The sequence below is a fragment of the Astatotilapia calliptera genome, chromosome 16 (genome assembly GCF_964374335.1).
Source record: "Astatotilapia calliptera chromosome 16, fAstCal68.1, whole genome shotgun sequence".
Classification (NCBI taxonomy): Eukaryota; Metazoa; Chordata; class Actinopteri; order Cichliformes; family Cichlidae; genus Astatotilapia; species Astatotilapia calliptera.
The window spans coordinates 14,179,133-14,197,467 of record NC_137437.1 but is presented as its reverse complement, the minus strand read 5'-3'; the positions used below and the strand labels follow the sequence as shown (position 1 = coordinate 14,197,467).

Sequence of the window (18,335 nt, the reverse complement as noted above, 5' to 3'; positions counted from 1 at the left end):
CATGCTGAACATTACCATGCAGTCATCCAGCAAATGCAACTCAACAGAGATGGCAACAGGATTTCCTGCCAGCACCAAATTCTAACGGATTGAACCAGCTGCTTTATGCAGTATGTTGACATCAGTTTCATCAGAAACACAGAGATCCTTTTTGACCTTTTGAAAAGTTTTTTTTTTTGTTTTTTTTGTTTTGTTAGCATTTCAGTTCATACTGAGAATTGTATATCACCTCTGTGTAGCTTTTGGCTGTTTGCGCCTCCTCTTTGGTTTGCTCTGCTGACTAACGATTTGCTGGTTCATAGGAAGCAATGAACCTCAGTCCAGTCAAAGATATTTTGGTCACAAAGTAAACGAGCAAATAAATCCAACTCTTTTATAATGCCACGGTAGATTTCGGTGTGATGTCCTTTCTTTTGTGATGCCTCTAACTAGATGAAGACAAACATTAAGTCTGAGCACTGTGAGTCTGGTTGTTAGGTTCTATCGTGCATGTATACAGACTGTGTACGTTGACGAGTACTTGTATGGTGTAGGAACTGGAAATTGCTTCAGATGCAGAAATTGCATCTACCTGATGTTATGCACGTTGGGGTCATCATCATTTTGTGGCCTTTTGAGTTTTGAAATCCATAATGGGGGAAACAAGCAACAATGTGTGCCTTTTTCAATCACTTGTGTATACTCCTTTTGGACATGTTTTAAAAGTTTTGTTTTGATTTTTTTCTTCATGCATCAGTGTAGATAACACACAACAAACTTCATAACAGGTGCTAATGAAATGAAGCTCCTTAAGATTGGTCATCTTTTGCTGTGTGTATGCTTGTACTTGGAAGCGGGCTTTGTCTGGATTAAAGCATGCGATCTATCACTGTCAACTGCTTTCTCCTTTTTCTTTTCCTACTGCTCTTATTGACTTTATTTTTCTCCTTTCTGTTCTTTACCCCTGCCGCTCACGGTCTCCATCTCCCCTCTGCTTCTCTCAGGTCCGCAAATTTGTATCCAAGGACAGCGCAGGCCTGCGTGTGCGTAGTCACCCCTCCCTGCAGAGTGAACAGATAGGCATAGTGCATGTCAATGGCACCATCACTTTCATTGACGAGGTAATTGACTTTAGACCAGGCAGAAGACCTAGTATTCTATGTGGAACACCAGGGTCCACTTTTGTCCTGTTTCTGTGTTTCTTCTTGTTTGAATCAATAAGAGCCGACTCATAATTATTGTAAAATCTAGAGGGTTTTTTTCTAGATTAAAGTAATTTTGAGTCTTTTTACTCTTTTTACATGATTTCTGTAGTTTCTTTGTAATTACCTCTTTCAATAATGATTACTACTTCATAAATTTGTTGCTCTTTATGTTGCTTATTGCTCTTGCAAGGCACTCTGAGGCTCCATAAACAGCTTGAACACCATCCTCATGAATCCAAATGAGACGATGAATTCTTAAATTACTACGCACTTTATAACTGCAATGTAATGTGGCATGTATTGACTGTATTTGTCAGCCCTGCACAATATCTGCTCTCATCTTTTGTCGTTAGTACCGGAAACATTCATGTAATGTTTCACCTGCATCCTGCTTCACCATGAGCGTGGCGTTATCTAATTACTTTGGGCAGCCTCAGAGATGCCGTGCGTATGTATGAGGGCACTCCCCTCCTACTTCCCTAGTAACAGGATGGCATGCCTTTGCTCTACTCTGTTGCTTGTTTTCCCTTAGATCCACAATGATGATGGTGTGTGGCTCAGGCTCAATGATGAAACTGTAAAGAAGTATGTTCCCAACATGAATGGGTACACTGAAGCCTGGTGCCTCTCTTTTAACCAGCACCTGGGCAGGAGCCTACTGGTCCCAGCCGACGTAAGTAGAAGGCGGCCTGCTGAGTAGCCTGTCTCCGTTTACGATTAGAGGCTCCTGCACTGTTTATTTTGGGGAAGAGCTCATCAGTGTTGTTTAATGATAACGGCTTTTCAAGGACTTACCTGGGTTTGTCCTTGAAGCATGGTAAATCATCAGAGTATCTTATCAGAGTGTACCTGCTGGGGTGTTTCTTGTGCATGGAATATCTCGGTATGAAACTTTGACTAACACACTGTGCAAAGGAACAGCAGCTGGAGTGTGCATGCATTAACTCACGTTTGAAGGCAAAAGGTTTACTGTTACATGACCATCATGTGTTTAGCTGTGGACTCTTGGCTCACGTGGTGAGGCGGTATATGTTTAGTGCATTAAAGTAAACCCCAATGCAGGGCCGGTCAGACAAGGAAAAATGTAGTGAAAGAGCACTTGTGTGCTGTTTGCCTTTGCTTATTCTGCACTGTTGAGTCTTCATTTACTCATCGCTTCTCACTCACAGTTCATAAAGAGTTGCTCACTGCAGCATGTGATGGCAAGGAGTTCCCCCCCACACATTTTGCTCCATGCCGCAAAAACCACCCTAAAAGTGCCACTGACTCAAATGGGTCATTCAACTGGGTATAATTCAAGAAATTGATGCCGTTTTAAATGGGAATGTATCCAAAGATGGTGGTTTTCTGTCATGAAGCAGTCACTGGCCTGTGAAAGGTTTGAGTGGATAATTGTACCTCTGCATTGGGATGCAGTGCTAGGAGGCTTCCATGTCTGGTCTCTGTCTGAACAGCATGACACACTACATCATCCAAATGGGGAATTTTTTTGGAAGTTTCTTCTCTATATGTCTTTATTTTTACATTTTTTTTTAAGTCATTTGGTCATGGATTTGGACATAATTGCAATAAGGTGTTGGGAGTGAATTTTCAGTGCCCCTGCAACATTTTTTTTTTCTTTGTATGTTTTGTTTTGTTACTGCTTTTAATTCTGCACTCATTGGCTTATTTCAGTGCTCCACAACTAACTGGCCTGTCTGAATCTGTCTTCCTAACTTGACTTATCCTGGAAAATCCACAAGAGCCAAGAGCTTTTTTTTCTTCTTCCAAAAAAATACACTAGAACCTCCCCTTTCCCGTTTTTCTCTCCTTTCTTGAGTCGTCTACTGTTTCTTGACTGTTTTACAATTTGTTGCTCAGAATGTCTTTAATGCTAGCCAAGGAGTCAGGGATATCGGCTTTTTGTCATGGACCCCCTTAACTATATTCCCACCACAGGTGAGTTGTGTGAAGGAGGGAACATAGTTTGACTGCCCCATAGCCTATCGCCTGTTTCTTTTCTTGTATCCTCGAACACCTTGTGACTTTGTAGTTGTCCCACAGTGTGAATTTGAGGTATAAGAGGTCAAACTGTATTTGCATGGTTGTCTGTACCGTGATAATACATCATATCGGTGGCTACTGAAGACTCCGCAGTGATCACATTTAGGATTAATAGTAATTGTTTGTATTAAAGCTTGTATGTTGCATGGAGATGAAGATAATAATGTTCAGACTGTTGCATGAGGTCTTGTTTGAAAGGCTTGCCATATCTAGTCCTGTTTCTGTGTGTGCCATAGCATGCCCCCCTTTAACTGAAAATGAGAGCATTTTATTTAAGTTGTTGGTTGTTTTTAACTGGATTACTAAAATGCTAAAGTGAGTGTTTGTCAATTCTTTGTGGTTGAACAGTGTATTTTTAATATCAGGGGCAAATTGCTGTATGATTTTACTGTGACGACGGATACACTTACTTCCTTTCCAGTTTTGTGCCAAGCTCAGCTGGCTGGCTGCTGTGTGCAGCTTCATAGTTAGTGAACGGATAAGTGAGTTGCATCGGTTTTGTCACTGAACCGTTGGTTTAAAAAAAAAAAAAAAAAAAAAAGCAAATATGCTATTTGAGACCTTAAAGATGGCACTTAATACACGTAAAGAGGGCTGAACTGCATGGTTTTTACAGCATTTCCCTGTGAGGCTGCTAAGTGCTTTTCACCTTCACATTTCTGGGCTTTGTAGTCTGAGCCCTGTGCTGGTCTTGAACATTTTTGCAGCCTATTTTATTGATGTGCGCTGACTCTAATCCATGCTCTTAACTCTTGCAGGAGGTCAGGGGCCAGTTGGAGGAGAACATAAAGGAGGTGAGCAGCTGCCCTTCCCACGAGGCCCCCATTCGGGTGCAGAACAGAGCAGGGCAGGGCGGCGGTCCGGGGCTTTATAAGGTAGTGAAGACCGGCCCCTCTGGTCACAACATCAGAAGCTGCCCAAACCTTAGGGGTATCCCCATTGGAATGTTAGTTCTTGGCAACAAGGTCAAGGCCATAGGCGAGGTACGCACTCACCCCAAATAATCAAATGTGTTTTCTGTGGCTGGAGCTCAATTATTCAGACTGCTTGGATCAAGCTATACTGATTTTTAGTAGATTTTGGCCTTCAAATGTAATCTCTCTTTCAAAGGGGAATACATGAGCTGCTTCTGGGTGTGTGTGTGTTCTCTATCTTTCTACCCATTGCTGTGGCAGCAACAATTTTCTGCTTGATTGACTAATTCCAGTTTGTCTATGAATCCACTGCAGTTTCAGGGTGTCACATTCAGCTGGCTTGAGGTCTCTCAGTGGAAGCCTAATCACAAAATGCTGGAGCCTTTCTGTGCCTTGACTGTACCTTTCCTGCTCTTGTAATGATTTTTGTCAATATAAGAACCTAAGTTATTTCTTGCCTGGCGATGTGGAGCCTCTCCTCTTTTGGTTATGACCTGTCATTGGCTGCGGTGGTGGTGTGTCATGCTGTTCAGTAGTTTCCTGCGCCTCTACTAGTGTGTGTGGATCTGGGAGATGCTGCCTGCACATACTAATACTTTCATCTGTTTGTGTGTTTTCTGATTTGTTTTTTGAATTTCCAAAATGATAATATTTCAGGGAGTTGAGAAAACACAGCTTCATGCATTTACCTTTCAATAAACTAGCCCTTAGAGTAAGTTTTGTTTTTATTTATTTATTTATTTTTTTAATTTCAGCTCATCAGTTTTGTCTAGCTGTGTCTGCTAATACACCAAATTAATTTATTGTGATCTGCTGCTCTATATTCTGTATGTGTCAATCAGATGGGATGAATACTTGCATGTCAGTGATCTTGCGTAGAACCTTTTGTATGTGGTGGATACGGTGGATGTAGGGTGGGTGAATAAGAAAATTGACTGTAGCTGATTTTGAAAGTGGATTCACATGTGCTGTTTGTGCGTGTGTGTATGTATGAGCATGGATAAATAGTGTTGCTTATGTATCAGGTGGTCAACTCAGAGGGAACCTGGGTACAGCTGGATAAGAACAGTGTAGTGGAGTTCTGTGAGAGTGATGAAGGAGAGGCCTGGTCACTGGCCAGAGACCGTGGTGGAAACCAATACCTTCGCCACGATGATGGTAGGTGGCGTGGCTGATTAAACGGTTTCTAACCCAGATTTAAGCCCTCCTAATGCCAGATTATGATGAAACAATGTTATTAAATTGACTTTTTCAGAGCAAGCATTGCTTGAGCATGGGAACCAGACCCCGCCACCCAGCCCTTTCTCTGTGCAGGCCTTCAATAGAGCCTCAACTTCAAATGGAGCACAGGGCTTTGACTATGGCATCTCCAACAACAAAGGTAAGGTCAGCTTGGAGTAGAGTTAACTTTACAAAAATGCATCATGTGCAGATCACCTTTCCAAGATATAAATTCTCTTTGCTTCCTTTTCTTGTTTATCTTGTACTTTATTGTAACAAAGGCATCGGGACTTTTAGTTGCTCTTCTCACTAAAATCCTTTCAAATAAACCATTACTCACCAAACGCCACTCTTTGCGTATAAAAATGAAACAATTTAATTCATTTTTGCTATGCAGATATGTTGCTTTATCAAATTTAATTTGTTTATAACGTCAAAAAAAGCCGAAATTTGCAGTCACAGTGTATACTAGTATCAGACCTTAGTTTCAGTGATGCAGTTGGAGTCGGTCGGTCTTTTCAAATCACGGGCGCCATCTTTCATCTCTTTTTGTTGTGCATGCTTTTTATTGTGTCTACCTTTTGTTATTTCATGCCTGATATTTCTGCATTGTCAGGCATAAATTTGCTTGCATGGGCCAGTCAGTGTGCCCCTGGTCATTTGGGCTACTAGGGGCTTTGTTTTCAATGTTTGTTTGCAATGTTTTCTACAATATATTGCCAAATACTGCAAACATCACCTAATTAAAGTCAGTGTTTCTGCTACCAAAGTAGCAGGGTTTTTGTTTTTTTTTTCAAATGGCTTTGCTCTTTCACAAAAAGGAGGTTGCCCCGTTAGGATTCTTAGTCATGCTAATCATGGAACTCTGGTTATGTTATGCACAATGATTGAAGTTGAAGGTTGTTTTACTTGTCTAGATGTCAGATGCAATAAATCTGCAACTCTAATGCTCCTGCATAATACCTTTGCTATGCAGATTGTAAACACATTGTCAAGCTTTCTTCTCTAAATGTCTGTTGGCAAGGAGTGCCTATGGATTACCGTTATACTTGGATGAAGTTAAGACTGGTTGTAATGTGGAGAAATGGATGTAGTTGCATCCTTTTAACAGGGGCTTGGGTAATCAATGGTAGTTTGTCGTGAATGTTTGTATTTACCTTGACCTGAAAAATCCTTCCCATTTACACAAGGTACATAGTCAACCAACCTGTAGAAGCGGTGTTAAATCTGTAATTCAATACAGATTATAAAAATAATAAAGTGGCGCTGAAAATATTTACTGAAACATAGAAAATGTGCGTGGAAATGCACGTCTAGAATAAATACTCAACTAATACAAGCATGTCCACCTCGATTTTACAACTCGTTCATGAGTTGAAAGCCCCCACTGAGCCATCTAATGGAAAGTCTGAATCACTAGCCACCTCTGGGTTTGAGTTTTCATGCTGTGAGGCGGCATTGTGAGTGGGCTCTGAGTGTGCAGGACAGAGAAACCTTAAAAAAAGAAATGGTGTGCTGATGGTTATCATCCCTCACTTTACAATGTATTTTATAGACATTTACAAAAAAACCTCTGGGAATATGTATCGACCAAGTTTTGCAGCTTGGTGCGCAGTGAAACCTTTCACTAAGGAGAAGCTATCCAGTGAGATTTTCCCAAGATGATGATCTTGGAACTTCTTGTGAGGACATGCAGGTTTTTTGTAAGACTGAGCCCTAAAATAAAAAGAACAATATACATTTTCCATAAACTGTTAGGAAAAGGGAGGAAGTGCTGCTGTGCTGTGGTGAAAAAAGTACAATTTGTTGTTGCTAATAGGAATAAACCATCTGTAGTTGCTGGAGTTATCTGGTAGAACATACCCTGTACTGGGCAGATTTTTAAAGTAACCAATTTGATTTTTTTCCCCCTTCAATAAAAAACTTGTTGGGAGTTGTTGTAGTTTCTTCCTTATATACTTCTTGGCTTGTCTTTTTTGATTTATTTTTTTTAAACCTAGGACCATACTAGAAATTTTTGTGCTCAGTTCATCCAGAATAGTATTAAGCCCACTTAGGCTTCATGCTAGTTTCCCAATTCCATCTATGAACACAACTGCTGGGACTCCGGATGCCCATAATAGCTCCTCCTCCTCCTGGCTGATGATTGAAATGATTGATAAGAAAAATAGGTGACTGACCTACATCCCCCATTTAGAATCCTTAAACCATAGTAAAAGCTTTAGTTTGTCCCCTTCCTCTGTCTCCATGTTTGCAGGTGACCGGTTGAGTGCCATACTGAATTCCATTCAGTCTGGGCCCTTCCTCTCAGCAGCTCCCTCCTCCTCCATATTTGAGCAAGCTGCCCAACCTCCCTCCTCTTCCTCCCTTGTCCACAGCCCATTTGTGTTTGGACAATCCCCCTCCCAACTGTCTCAGCCACAACCACAGCTTCTGAGTAAGTCTGTCCAGCTTTCTGACAGCGCTTGCTAGCACAGATTTTGATCCTTTTCCTCCCAACTTTTCGTTTCATGGAATTGTAATCTGTTTTTAATTTATCTGTACTTTTGGGGGAGAACAGGATGATATGTGACACATATCGGCACAGTTGTGTTGTACGGTGCAGAAATATCCTTAACAAGCCGACAAGTCTATTCCATGCTTAAATCTTGTTTCTTATAAAAAACAGGTGACATGACCTTTAAATAATCCATGAGTTGGTACTTTCACTTGTTTTCTAAGCAAGATTTCAAACATTAATAGACTCTATATCCAAGTCAACGGGATATTTTTGCCATGCGCTCAAGTAATTGGCCAAGTTGCTTAATTTTCTGCTTGCTGTGCTTGCTCTCTTGTTTAGCGTGCCTTTTACCCTGTTCTTCATCTGCTTCATTGCTGCTTTGAAATGAAAACTGCATCTTCCATCCTTTAGTAACAGCTTGTTTCACTTTCACCTCAAACAGCCCAGGCTGTGACAGAAAATGCAAACAGAAGTCTGAACACTTGTTTGTTTATAGCAATTATTAGGTTTGGGGGGGATTTTGTTTGTTTGTTTTAAACAATGAACGGCTTAAACAAAAAAAAATAAAATAAAAATCAGCTATTAAGTAATGATATTCTACGTATACCAAGTTTGCGCTTGAAGTGGATAATTCAAAATTTTAAAAGCCCTGCAATTCAAAAGACACTGTCTTGTAACACCATCCAAAATCAGTTCACTTGTCTCTAATATTTTCTGCCTGTGTAGCACCCTTTCTCCCTGTTGGTCTTTTCCTCTGCTCTACTGCGTCCTGTGTACTTGTTGTTGTTGTTTGTTTTGTTTTTTTTAATCTGTTATCTATTTGTTACGGAGCCCTGAAGATGTCATGGAGAGCAGGGATATGTTTTTGTTCTTTTAATGCTCAACTTCTTAATTTATGTTCTTGTTTTAGTATACTAGCAGTCTTCCAACCTTCAATAATTTTATAGTGGCCACCTTTTCTAAATGAAACTAAATAAATAACATTACTGAAAACTAGGGCTGCCACAAACGATTATTTTGATAGTCGACTAGTCACCGATTATTTATGCGATTAGTCGACTAATCAGATCATCATCCACTGGACGTAAAACTACAGCTTATTGCACCAGCAGCATCTGCTCTTATATAACTATCATTAGCTTACAGCTTTAAGCTTTTAAGGTGCTAACTAAAAATAAAGACAAGATGATAGTTTATTCAATTTTAATGAAATTTGCAGATTGTTTCGGTAAAGTTTAATAAACTCCTTGCTATCTAAAATATAACAGGACACCGGAGTATATTCTCCAGCATTTCACACTTCTGATAATCAGCTGTCTGCTTGACATTTATTCAGCTGTGTAAAAACTATAACTTTAATCTCAGCCAAACCGATTTACTCAGGAACAAATAAAATACAAAAAAAAAAAAAAAAGCCAAACAACATTTTTAATTTATCTAAGTGACTCATATATATTTAACCTGAGTCGCGAAAGACGGCGGTGGGTTTGAAAACAATTTGCCGGGAGTCCGGTGTTCTCACGGCGCTAGTGACCTAGCCCCCGGCTAGCTATCGAGCTAGTGGGTAACAGACGTCTCCGAAAACGTCGGAGCGCTTTTGAAAATATGTGGTGTCCTGATAAACTGAGCCGATATTTGAGGTTTACACAGCTACATTCTCGCCTGAAAATATGTTAAACGTTTATTTTGTGACCCAGAAAGAATAATAAGAGTAATATTAAAACTAACTAGCTACCGCCATTGTTGGAAACTGCGCTGGGCCGCGCTATGAATTCTGGGACACAGCTGCTTCTTCTTCTTCGGGGTTTAACGGTAGCTGGCATCCTTGTACATGCTGTGCTGCCATCTTCTGTTTCAGTCCGTTATTACACTCTTAAATCCTGCTATTATTCCTGCGTCTTTTGCGATCTTACAAAGCTTCAAACGACACGTCGACTATTAAATCAGTCGTCGACGATTTTGATAGTCGACGTAATCGTGACTAGTCGACAAATCGTGGCAGCCCTACTGAAAACACTGTATCAACTCAGATGGATGTACTATGAAGGAAGTTCAACAAAGTCAAGCTTTCTTTGCGTGAGCTGGCTTGACGAAACCTAAAACCCCAGTCGGAGATGAGTTTCATGACCATGGTTATCACGCGTCTGTTATGCTGGATTTTCTGCTTCATGTTCCGTCTTCACATAAAAAGGGATGTTTTGTATAAGAATATTTCCTCTTGGGAAATGCATGTACCTTCCAAAGACAGTGCATTGCACAGTGCTGTAACTTTATGGCTGGGCTTCATTCATGATGATAAGGTGTAGGCTAACAAGTTGCATTTGCCAAGTAGAGAATCTTGTACTTTAAAACATGCTGAAAATGAAAGAACTGGTTAAAACATGGCACTTTCAGTTGATTTCCAAACTTTATTTGAAACTGAACATAATCTGGTCTGGACCAGGTTAGGTTCAGCACAAGTTACCATGGTGATTTAGCCAGGTAAAAAGTGGATCACTTTCATGATACTGAAAACTCCAGTTTTGAGCTTGACATAGCTCACTAATCTATTAATCTTGCTTTTTCGTAGGGCAATCCAATCTTCACAATCAGTGCCTTTCCAGGAAATACAGTTTTAAATAAAATCAATATCCCCCCCCCCAAAAAAAAAACCAAACAAAAACAAAACTACCTGCTTTATAACCAAGTATAAAGCCTCCTACCAAAGGTTGTATTGTTGGCCCCAAAAGAGGAGAGGATTTCAAAAATTAACTAAAACATGTGCACAACTTTGTCCATGACATTTACAGGGTTCTTTGTTTTTCTGTTATTCTTCTATAAGTGTTTCTACACGCCAGTCAGTTTGTCTGTCTGTTGATCCCCTCATCACTGTAACATGTTGTCCTTTTGCCACTTTCTACTCCACCTCCTTGACTCCATTGCCTCTATGCCTTCTTTCTTTTTCTCTGCGGTGGCCTCCTTGCATTCCATGTCTTGTTTGTTTACCTGCTCCACTGTTTTCCGCTGTAGATGGTTCATCATGCAGCCTTGCTTCTCGCGAACGTGTGCACAAAAGCAATGTGTCCGTGGCTGGGCATGGTACTGCTCTCTCATCTCTCGCTCTGAGGCAAAAGGGTGGGTAATCACATCATGCATCATGCCTCCCCTCAGACTGAACAGATGGTTGGTAGGAACTCAAGTCTGCTCTGTGGTGAATCGAGGGCTTTGTGCTCAACTTTTTTGGGGGGGATTATGTTAGTGCAAAGCTTTAAATTATGGTCTAATGGGAAGAAAATTGAGGAAAAACTGCATTTAAGACTTATTCAGTGTTGCACATGATTTTAAAGTCGGTTAGAAAAAAGGAATTTTCAAGCTGTTCATTGAATAGACATTTTTTGGATATTTGTAGTTGGTACATAATTACTTGGTTTCTGGTCAATACCAAGGCTATTTCTAGTATTATCAGGAGTGGTCCCTGAACTGGGCTGAGATTCATCTTTCATCAGTGCTTCCATTATCCAGTAACAGTCTCATTTGCAAAACATCTGGATCAGAGGTGTCAAACATTAGGGCCAGAACTGGCTCGGAAAGACGGCAATCAGGGTCAGTGCATGGCTTTGGACAATGTTATCCTACTGATAAATCATTGATTCAGCTGTTGCTGTTTATACTACGCCACAGTAATGGATACTTTTTTTTTAATTCAGTTTTTACAATGGGTGCACAGTAAGTAGATTTAATTTTTTTTAATTAGTGTTAAAGAAAATGAACAAACTCTATTCTCATTTAGAAAAACCGAGACATGTTGTTTGAAAATTGCACCTTTTCGTGTATATATTAAGATATCTCAGGCATTTTAAATGTGTAGTTACACTGACACTGCCAGAAATGGTCCAGCCCGTTTAAGATCAACGTGGGCTGCATGGGCCCATGACATGAGTTTGACACCCCTGATCTAGATGGTCACATAAGTCACTAGTTTGTTTTAATAAAATGTTTCACTGCCATTTACATTAAAAGACATAACTTCTTTCACATTCCTGACATTAGCTCTCTTTTACTCTTCATTCAGTTTTTCTGTACCTTTCTTTGTTTTTCTTATTACGTTTTTGTTTTTCACTCTTACTGATACCTTTTTTGTGGTGTAACTGAGTTTCACCTGTTAATGTTTAGGTGAGCGAGGGAACCTCATGCCTGGTGCACGGCCGATGTCCCCAGCCTCCAAACACCGTCAGGAGAATCGCTCAGCCAAACAGGAGAGCCGCGGAAGTCGCTCCTCTGAGCAGAGCAGGGTCAAAACAAGTGAGGGTGGAATGACAGCTAGCGAGGCCCTTATACTGCGGTCCGACACGGCCAAACTGAGGTCTGACTCGCACAGCCGCTCCCACTCGCCCAATCACAACACACTGCAGGCTCTAAAGGCAGATGGTAGAACTTCAGGAAATCGGTCTGAGTCTCCGAATCCTGGCTCTCGCTCTTCCTCTCCCAAACAAAAAAGTATATCCACGTCAGGCAGGTCTAGCCCCTCCAGCAACTCTTCCCAGCACTCTTCTTCACCCCACCATGACAAGAATCTCCCACCTAAAGTTAGCCCTTCGTCCAAAGCCCAGCTCGATCCTCCAAGAGAGAGATCCAAATCAGACTCTTATACTCTGGACCCAGACACACTGAGAAAGAAGAAGATTCCCCTTACAGAGCCACTTAGGGGCAGATCTACCTCCCCCAAACCTAAACTGTCTCCTAAAGACCCAAATAAAGGGATGACCGGCAATGCAGAGAACCGTGTTCCCTCACCACATGTTACCCAAGAGAACTTGCACAGTGAAGTCGTGGAGGTCTGCACCTCTAGCGCGCTCCTCTCCAATGAGGATGTCAATGATGAGAATGTGGAGCTCCGTAATGCTGAAGAAGGCTCGTGTAAGGTGCACTTCAGCATCGGCAAAGCCCCTGTCGAAGAGGAACTAAAGAGCCGCTCTTCACCCAAAGTCAGCCGCAAAACCTCCAGTCGACACACGCGTTCTAAAAAGGACAAATCCGGGCCTCTGTTTAAAGGAGAGAGCACAACTAGGATCACAGAACCTGCCAAACAGGCCATGTCTCCCTCGGTGGCTGAATGTGCACGCGCAGTCTTTGCAGCGTTCCTGTGGCATGAAGGCATTGTCCATGATGCCATGGCCTGCTCCTCCTTCCTCAAGTTCAACCCAGACTTAACCAAAGAGCACGCCCCCATTCGCAGCTCCCTGGGAGGACAGGGCGCTGAGGAGAAGGAGAGCAAATTAAAGAATCGCCACTCCTTGGAGATTTCCTCTGCACTTAACATGTTTAATATTGCTCCACATGGCCCAGACATCTCCAAAATGGGCAGCATCAACAAAAACAAAGTGCTGTCTATGTTGAAGGAACCTCCGCTGCCAGAGAAGTGTGAGGATGGAAAAGGAGAGTCCATTTCCTATGAAATGACTTCCCATCCCTCTATGAGGGCAAAATCAATCTTACCATTAACACTGCAGCATTTGGTTGCATTCTGGGAGGACATTTCTATGGCCACCATCAAGGCAGCAACTCAGAACATGATCTTCCCCAGTCCGGGATCCAGTGCCATCTTAAAAAAGAAAGAGCATGAGAAAGACAGTAAAAAGGCAAAGAAGGAGAAAAAGAAAAGGGAAAAGGCAGAGGTGCGTCCAAGAGGGAATCTGTTTGGAGAGATGGCCCAACTTGCAATGGGTGGACCAGAGAAAGACACCATCTGTGAGCTGTGTGGAGAATCGCACCCTTACCCTGTCACGTACCATATGAGGCAGGCTCATCCAGGTACAGTCAGTGGTATCTTGTAACACACTTTAAATTGTAAGTCTTTTCTGTTTCTTAACGTCCCTCCTTTGTGTTATTATGGCAGGCTGTGGCCGGTATGCAGGGGGTCAGGGCTACAACAGTATTGGCCACTTCTGTGGTGGTTGGGCTGGAAACTGTGGAGACGGCGGCATAGGAGGCAGCACCTGGTACCTGGTGTGTGATCGCTGTCGGGAGAAATACCTCAGAGAGAAACAGACTGCTGCCCGGGAGAAGGTACTGTTTTTAAATCTTCCTCCTTGAATCAGCTTCTGACATCATACTGACTTCCATGAAATAAACTCCAGTGTTTTCCTTTGTTTTCCAGGTGAAGCAGTCGAGGAAGAAACCTCTGCAGGTGAAGACTCCAAGGGCGCTGCCCACTATGGAGGCCCACCAGGTGATTCGGGCCAACGCATTGTTCCTACTGTCCCTCAGCAGTGCAGCTGAACCGAGCATGCTGTGCCACCACCCTCCTCGGCCTCTTCATTCCCACCTCCTCCCCAGCCTGAAGGAGGGTGTCTCAGAAGAACTCCCCAATAAAATGGGCTGCCTCTACCTACAGACACTAGCTAGGTAATTACAAGCTCAGACATAGAAAAGAAAACCTTACAGTGACGTGTTTTGATAAAGATTTGAGTCTCTTACTCTTCCTTTAGACAACACACTGAGAACTTTGGAGCCTACCAAGATGATAACCTCTTCCAAGATGAGATGAGGTATCTACGCTCAACATCTGTTCCCGCGCCCTATATTTCAGTCACCCCTGACGCCTGCCCCAATGTGTTTGAGGAACCAGAGAGCAACATGAAATCAATGCCACCCAGGTAATTGACAATGAATTCAATTTTACTTCTTTTATTTAAAAGAAGAGTTAATTGCAGCTCTGATTTCTTATTACAGAGATTTTTTTCCTTTTTTTTGGTTTATATGTTAGGTTATTTGTTTCCACGTTGTTATTCATAACTGACCAACAGATGATGCAATTGTACCAATAGGCACTGTTTGCACAAGTTGTTCCCAGCTTGTCTCTCCCCTGCACATTCTGACAGCCAGCGCACTTAATTAAAAACGTCCGCCTCTGTCATCGCAAACCACATCTTAAATTGTACAAAGAAGGCTTTGTGTTTGTGTAAAGGTTTTTGTTTTTTTTATTGTTAACATCTATACATTCATGCGTCCCTTCCTCCCACAGCTGCAGCAGCTGCTGAACATGTCCATGTACTGTTCTGTCAGCCAACACTTCGATATTGTGTTTAAAGTACTTGAATGTCCTTAAAAATATTTAAGGGGTAACCAGCATTTGTTTGTTTGTGTCTTTTAGTCTCGAGACCAGTCCAATCACAGACAGTGACACGGCTAAGCGGACGGTGTTTCAGAGGTCTTACTCAGTTGTCGCATCAGAATATGACAAGCAACATTCGCCCTCTCCAGCACGGGTCAAAGCTGTGCCCAGACGCAGGGTCCATAGCGGTGATGCAGGTAATCGCGTCTTGTCATTTCAAAAAGTGCTTATTGGTTCTTCCAGAGTGAGTTACAGCACCGTGTGTATAAATAAACTACTTTGTCTTCTGTACAGAAGTTGGCTCTTCCCTGTTACGTCACCCATCCCCTGAGCTATCCCGGCTGATCTCAGCCCATGGCTCCCTCAGTAAGGGTGAGAGGAACTTCCAGTGGCCCGTCCTGGCTTTTGTTATCCAGCACCATGACCTGGAGGGCCTAGAGGTGGCCATGAAGCATGCACTGAGGAAATCTGCCTGCAGGGTGTTTGCCATGGAGGTAAAGTTGTCCGAATAACACAACTCAGTCTTGCCTTAATTATTGTTTTAATTACAATATCTTGGGTTCGTAGGCAAGTATTTTAATATTACACCCATTTCTATATTATAATAAGACTAATACATTTTTTTTTTATTTCCCTGTCAGGCATTCAACTGGCTTCTGTGCAATGTGATCCAGACCACCTCTCTGCATGATATTCTCTGGCATTTTGTAGCATCGCTCACACCATCGCCATTTGAACCTGAGGATGAGGAAGACGATGAGAATAAGGGGAACAAAGAAAATTTAGAACAGGTAATGAGTTGTTTAAAGTTACGGAGGGTGATAAGAAGGTGGCTTTACTGTACTTTCTAATTATGAACATCGACTCTGCACAGGAGCGAGACCTTGGCGTTTGCGAACACCCTCTGTCTGACATTGTTATTGCTGGGGAAGCAGCTCATCCTCTGCCCCACACCTTCCACCGCCTCCTTCAGACCATCTCTGACCTCATGATGTCACTTCCCAGTGGCAGCTCACTACAGCAGATGGCACTCAGGTACAGTTTCTCTTTTGGGGTGGCTGTAGCTCAGGTGGCAGAGCAGGTCAGCCACTAATCAGAAGGTCGGTGGTTCGATCCCAGGCTGCCTCCTCGCTGCATGCCAAATATCCTTGGGCAAGATACTAACCCTGTGTTTGCCTACTGGTGGTGGTCAGAGGGCCCGGTGGCGCCAGTGTCCGGCAGCCTCGCCTCTGTCAGTGCGCCCCAGGGCAGCTGTGGCTACAATGTAGCTTGCCATCGCCAGTGTGTGAATGTGTGTGTGAATGGGTGAATGACTGAATGTAGTGTAAAGCGCTTTGGGGTCCTTAGGGACTAGAAAAGCGCTATACAAATGCAGGCCATTTACCATTTTGTGCCTCCTTTTGTAATTTTAGCAGCTCTGAGCTTCTGTGGTAATATAAATGATTGTGACTCTTTGTTTAAGGTGCTGGAGTCTCAAGTTCAAGCAGTCCGACCACCAGTTCCTCCACCAGAGCAATGTTTTCCATCACATCAACAATATCCTATCCAAGTCAGATGATGGAGACAGTGAGGAAAGCTTCAACATCAGCGTGCAGTCCGGATATGAAGCAATGAGCCAGGCAAGAAAGTTAACAGCGTATTTAGCAGCCAGCACCTGAGCTTACTCATCTGTCATGATTTAACTTGATAAATATGTTTGTACCTCGTACAGGATCTCTGCCTGGTCACCTGTTTGAAGGACCTGACCAGTGTCGTAGACATCAAGACATCCAGTCGCCCTGCCATGATCGGCAGCCTAACAGACGGCTCCACCGAGACCTTCTGGGAGTCTGGAGATGAAGACAAAAACAAAACCAAGAGCATCACCATCAGCTGTGTGAAAGGCATAAACGCTGTTAAGGTGTCTGTTCATGTGGACAACTCCAGGGACATTGGGGTAAGCAGGCAACGGCACAACAAGCGTTGTGGTTAAAACCTTGCTTCTGCAACAATTTCCTGATGGATTTGAGTAAAATTCTTTTTTCCCCTTATATTTACAGAACAAAGTTACTTCTGTGACATTCCTGTGTGGAAAAGCAATAGAAGACCTCTGCAGAATCAAGCAGGTATCTATAATTTAACTTGCTTCACAGTGAATGGCTCTTGTTTTCTGGGCTGCATATACAGTTTACGTCTAAATTATTCTCCTTTTGAAATAAGGAGTAGGAAACAAACCATCAAATAACATGGCAGTTCTCTACCTTTCTGCGATTCTGTCACAGGCTGACCTCGACTCGCGTCACATGGGCTGGGTGACGAGTGAGCTTCCTGGAGGGGATCATCATGTGATCAAGGTGGAATTGAAAGGTCCTGAAAACACCCTGAGAGTACGTCAGGTGAAGGTCCTCGGTTGGAAAGACGGCGAAGCCATCAAGATACCCGGACAAATCTCAGCCAGCATGGCCCAGCAGAAGAACTGTGAAGCTGAGACTCTCAGAGTTTTCCGCTTAATTACCTCACAGGTCTGCTCATCTGCCTTTTCCACATACCTGCAATTAGCTCTAAACTCTTGTAAGCGTTTCTCTTTCTTAAACTTTGTTTGTAAATGTAGGTGTTTGGAAAACTAATCTGTGGAGATGCAGAGCCAACTCCAGAGCAGGAGGAGAAAAACCTGCTTTCATCTCCCGAGGGAGAAGACAAGGTCAGCACTTTAGTTATTTAACTGTTTGTTTAGTGACCTCAAACCTGATGTTTTATACGTGCTCATCTTGCATTTCTGTGAACAGGCACCCTCTGACGCTGACCTCAAGGAGCACATGGTGGGAATCATTTTTAGCAGGAGCAAACTGACCAACCTGCAGAAACAGGTCAATAGCAATTTCACTTTAAACCGTTAAACAGTGAAATTCCGTTGTCATTTCGTGGAAATATTACTTCCGTCAGCTAACCTCAGTGGTGTGACATTTTCAGGTTTGTGCACACATCGTTCAAGCCATCCGCATGGAGGCAACGCGTGTGAGAGAGGAGTGGGAACACGCCATCTCCAGCAAAGAGAACGCCAACTCTCAGCCCAGCGACGATGACGCCTCCTCTGACGCCTACTGCTTTGAGCTCCTGTCCATGGTCCTGGCTCTGAGCGGCTCCAACGTCGGCCGCCAGTACCTGGCCCAGCAGCTCACGCTCATGCAGGACCTGTTTTCTCTGCTGCACACGGCTTCTCCAAGAGTACAGAGACAGGTGGGAGAGGATGTAAACAAAACAAGAAAAACCTTTCAGTTTAATGATCAGAGGAAACTTGTGCGGCTTTCTTGTAAACATATTTACATCAGCATCGATTGTGTATTGATTACACTTCCTTCCTCATTACATTCTGAGTATTTTGAAAGCTGCTTAGTGTAGTT

The 18,335-nt window shown here is 42.7% G+C and overlaps 1 protein-coding gene across 12 annotated transcripts in view; it reads left to right on the top strand.

Moving 5' to 3' along the window:
• The window catches only part of mycbp2 (MYC binding protein 2), an 84,023-nt gene that overhangs the window by 59,002 nt on the left and 6,686 nt on the right, over positions 1–18,335 (top strand). For 3 of the 12 annotated variants that reach the window (XM_026145400.2, XM_026145395.2, XM_026145392.2), the window contains 22 exons: positions 984–1,100; positions 1,717–1,857; positions 3,045–3,122; positions 3,986–4,210; positions 5,167–5,299; positions 5,397–5,522; positions 7,620–7,799; positions 12,015–13,652; positions 13,738–13,907; positions 13,999–14,246; positions 14,330–14,497; positions 14,995–15,152; positions 15,250–15,449; positions 15,597–15,746; positions 15,830–15,990; positions 16,418–16,574; positions 16,667–16,891; positions 16,995–17,060; positions 17,217–17,456; positions 17,546–17,635; positions 17,721–17,801; positions 17,905–18,171. In XM_026145400.2, coding sequence (XP_026001185.1) covers positions 984–1,100; positions 1,717–1,857; positions 3,045–3,122; positions 3,986–4,210; positions 5,167–5,299; positions 5,397–5,522; positions 7,620–7,799; positions 12,015–13,652; positions 13,738–13,907; positions 13,999–14,246; positions 14,330–14,497; positions 14,995–15,152; positions 15,250–15,449; positions 15,597–15,746; positions 15,830–15,990; positions 16,418–16,574; positions 16,667–16,891; positions 16,995–17,060; positions 17,217–17,456; positions 17,546–17,635; positions 17,721–17,801; positions 17,905–18,171 — 5,019 coding nt within the window. The remainder of the gene's footprint in view (positions 1–983; positions 1,101–1,716; positions 1,858–3,044; positions 3,123–3,985; positions 4,211–5,166; positions 5,300–5,396; positions 5,523–7,619; positions 7,800–12,014; positions 13,653–13,737; positions 13,908–13,998; positions 14,247–14,329; positions 14,498–14,994; positions 15,153–15,249; positions 15,450–15,596; positions 15,747–15,829; positions 15,991–16,417; positions 16,575–16,666; positions 16,892–16,994; positions 17,061–17,216; positions 17,457–17,545; positions 17,636–17,720; positions 17,802–17,904; positions 18,172–18,335) is intronic. The other 9 variants (XM_026145396.2, XM_026145393.2, XM_026145403.2 and 6 more) reach the window with 7 other exon arrangements.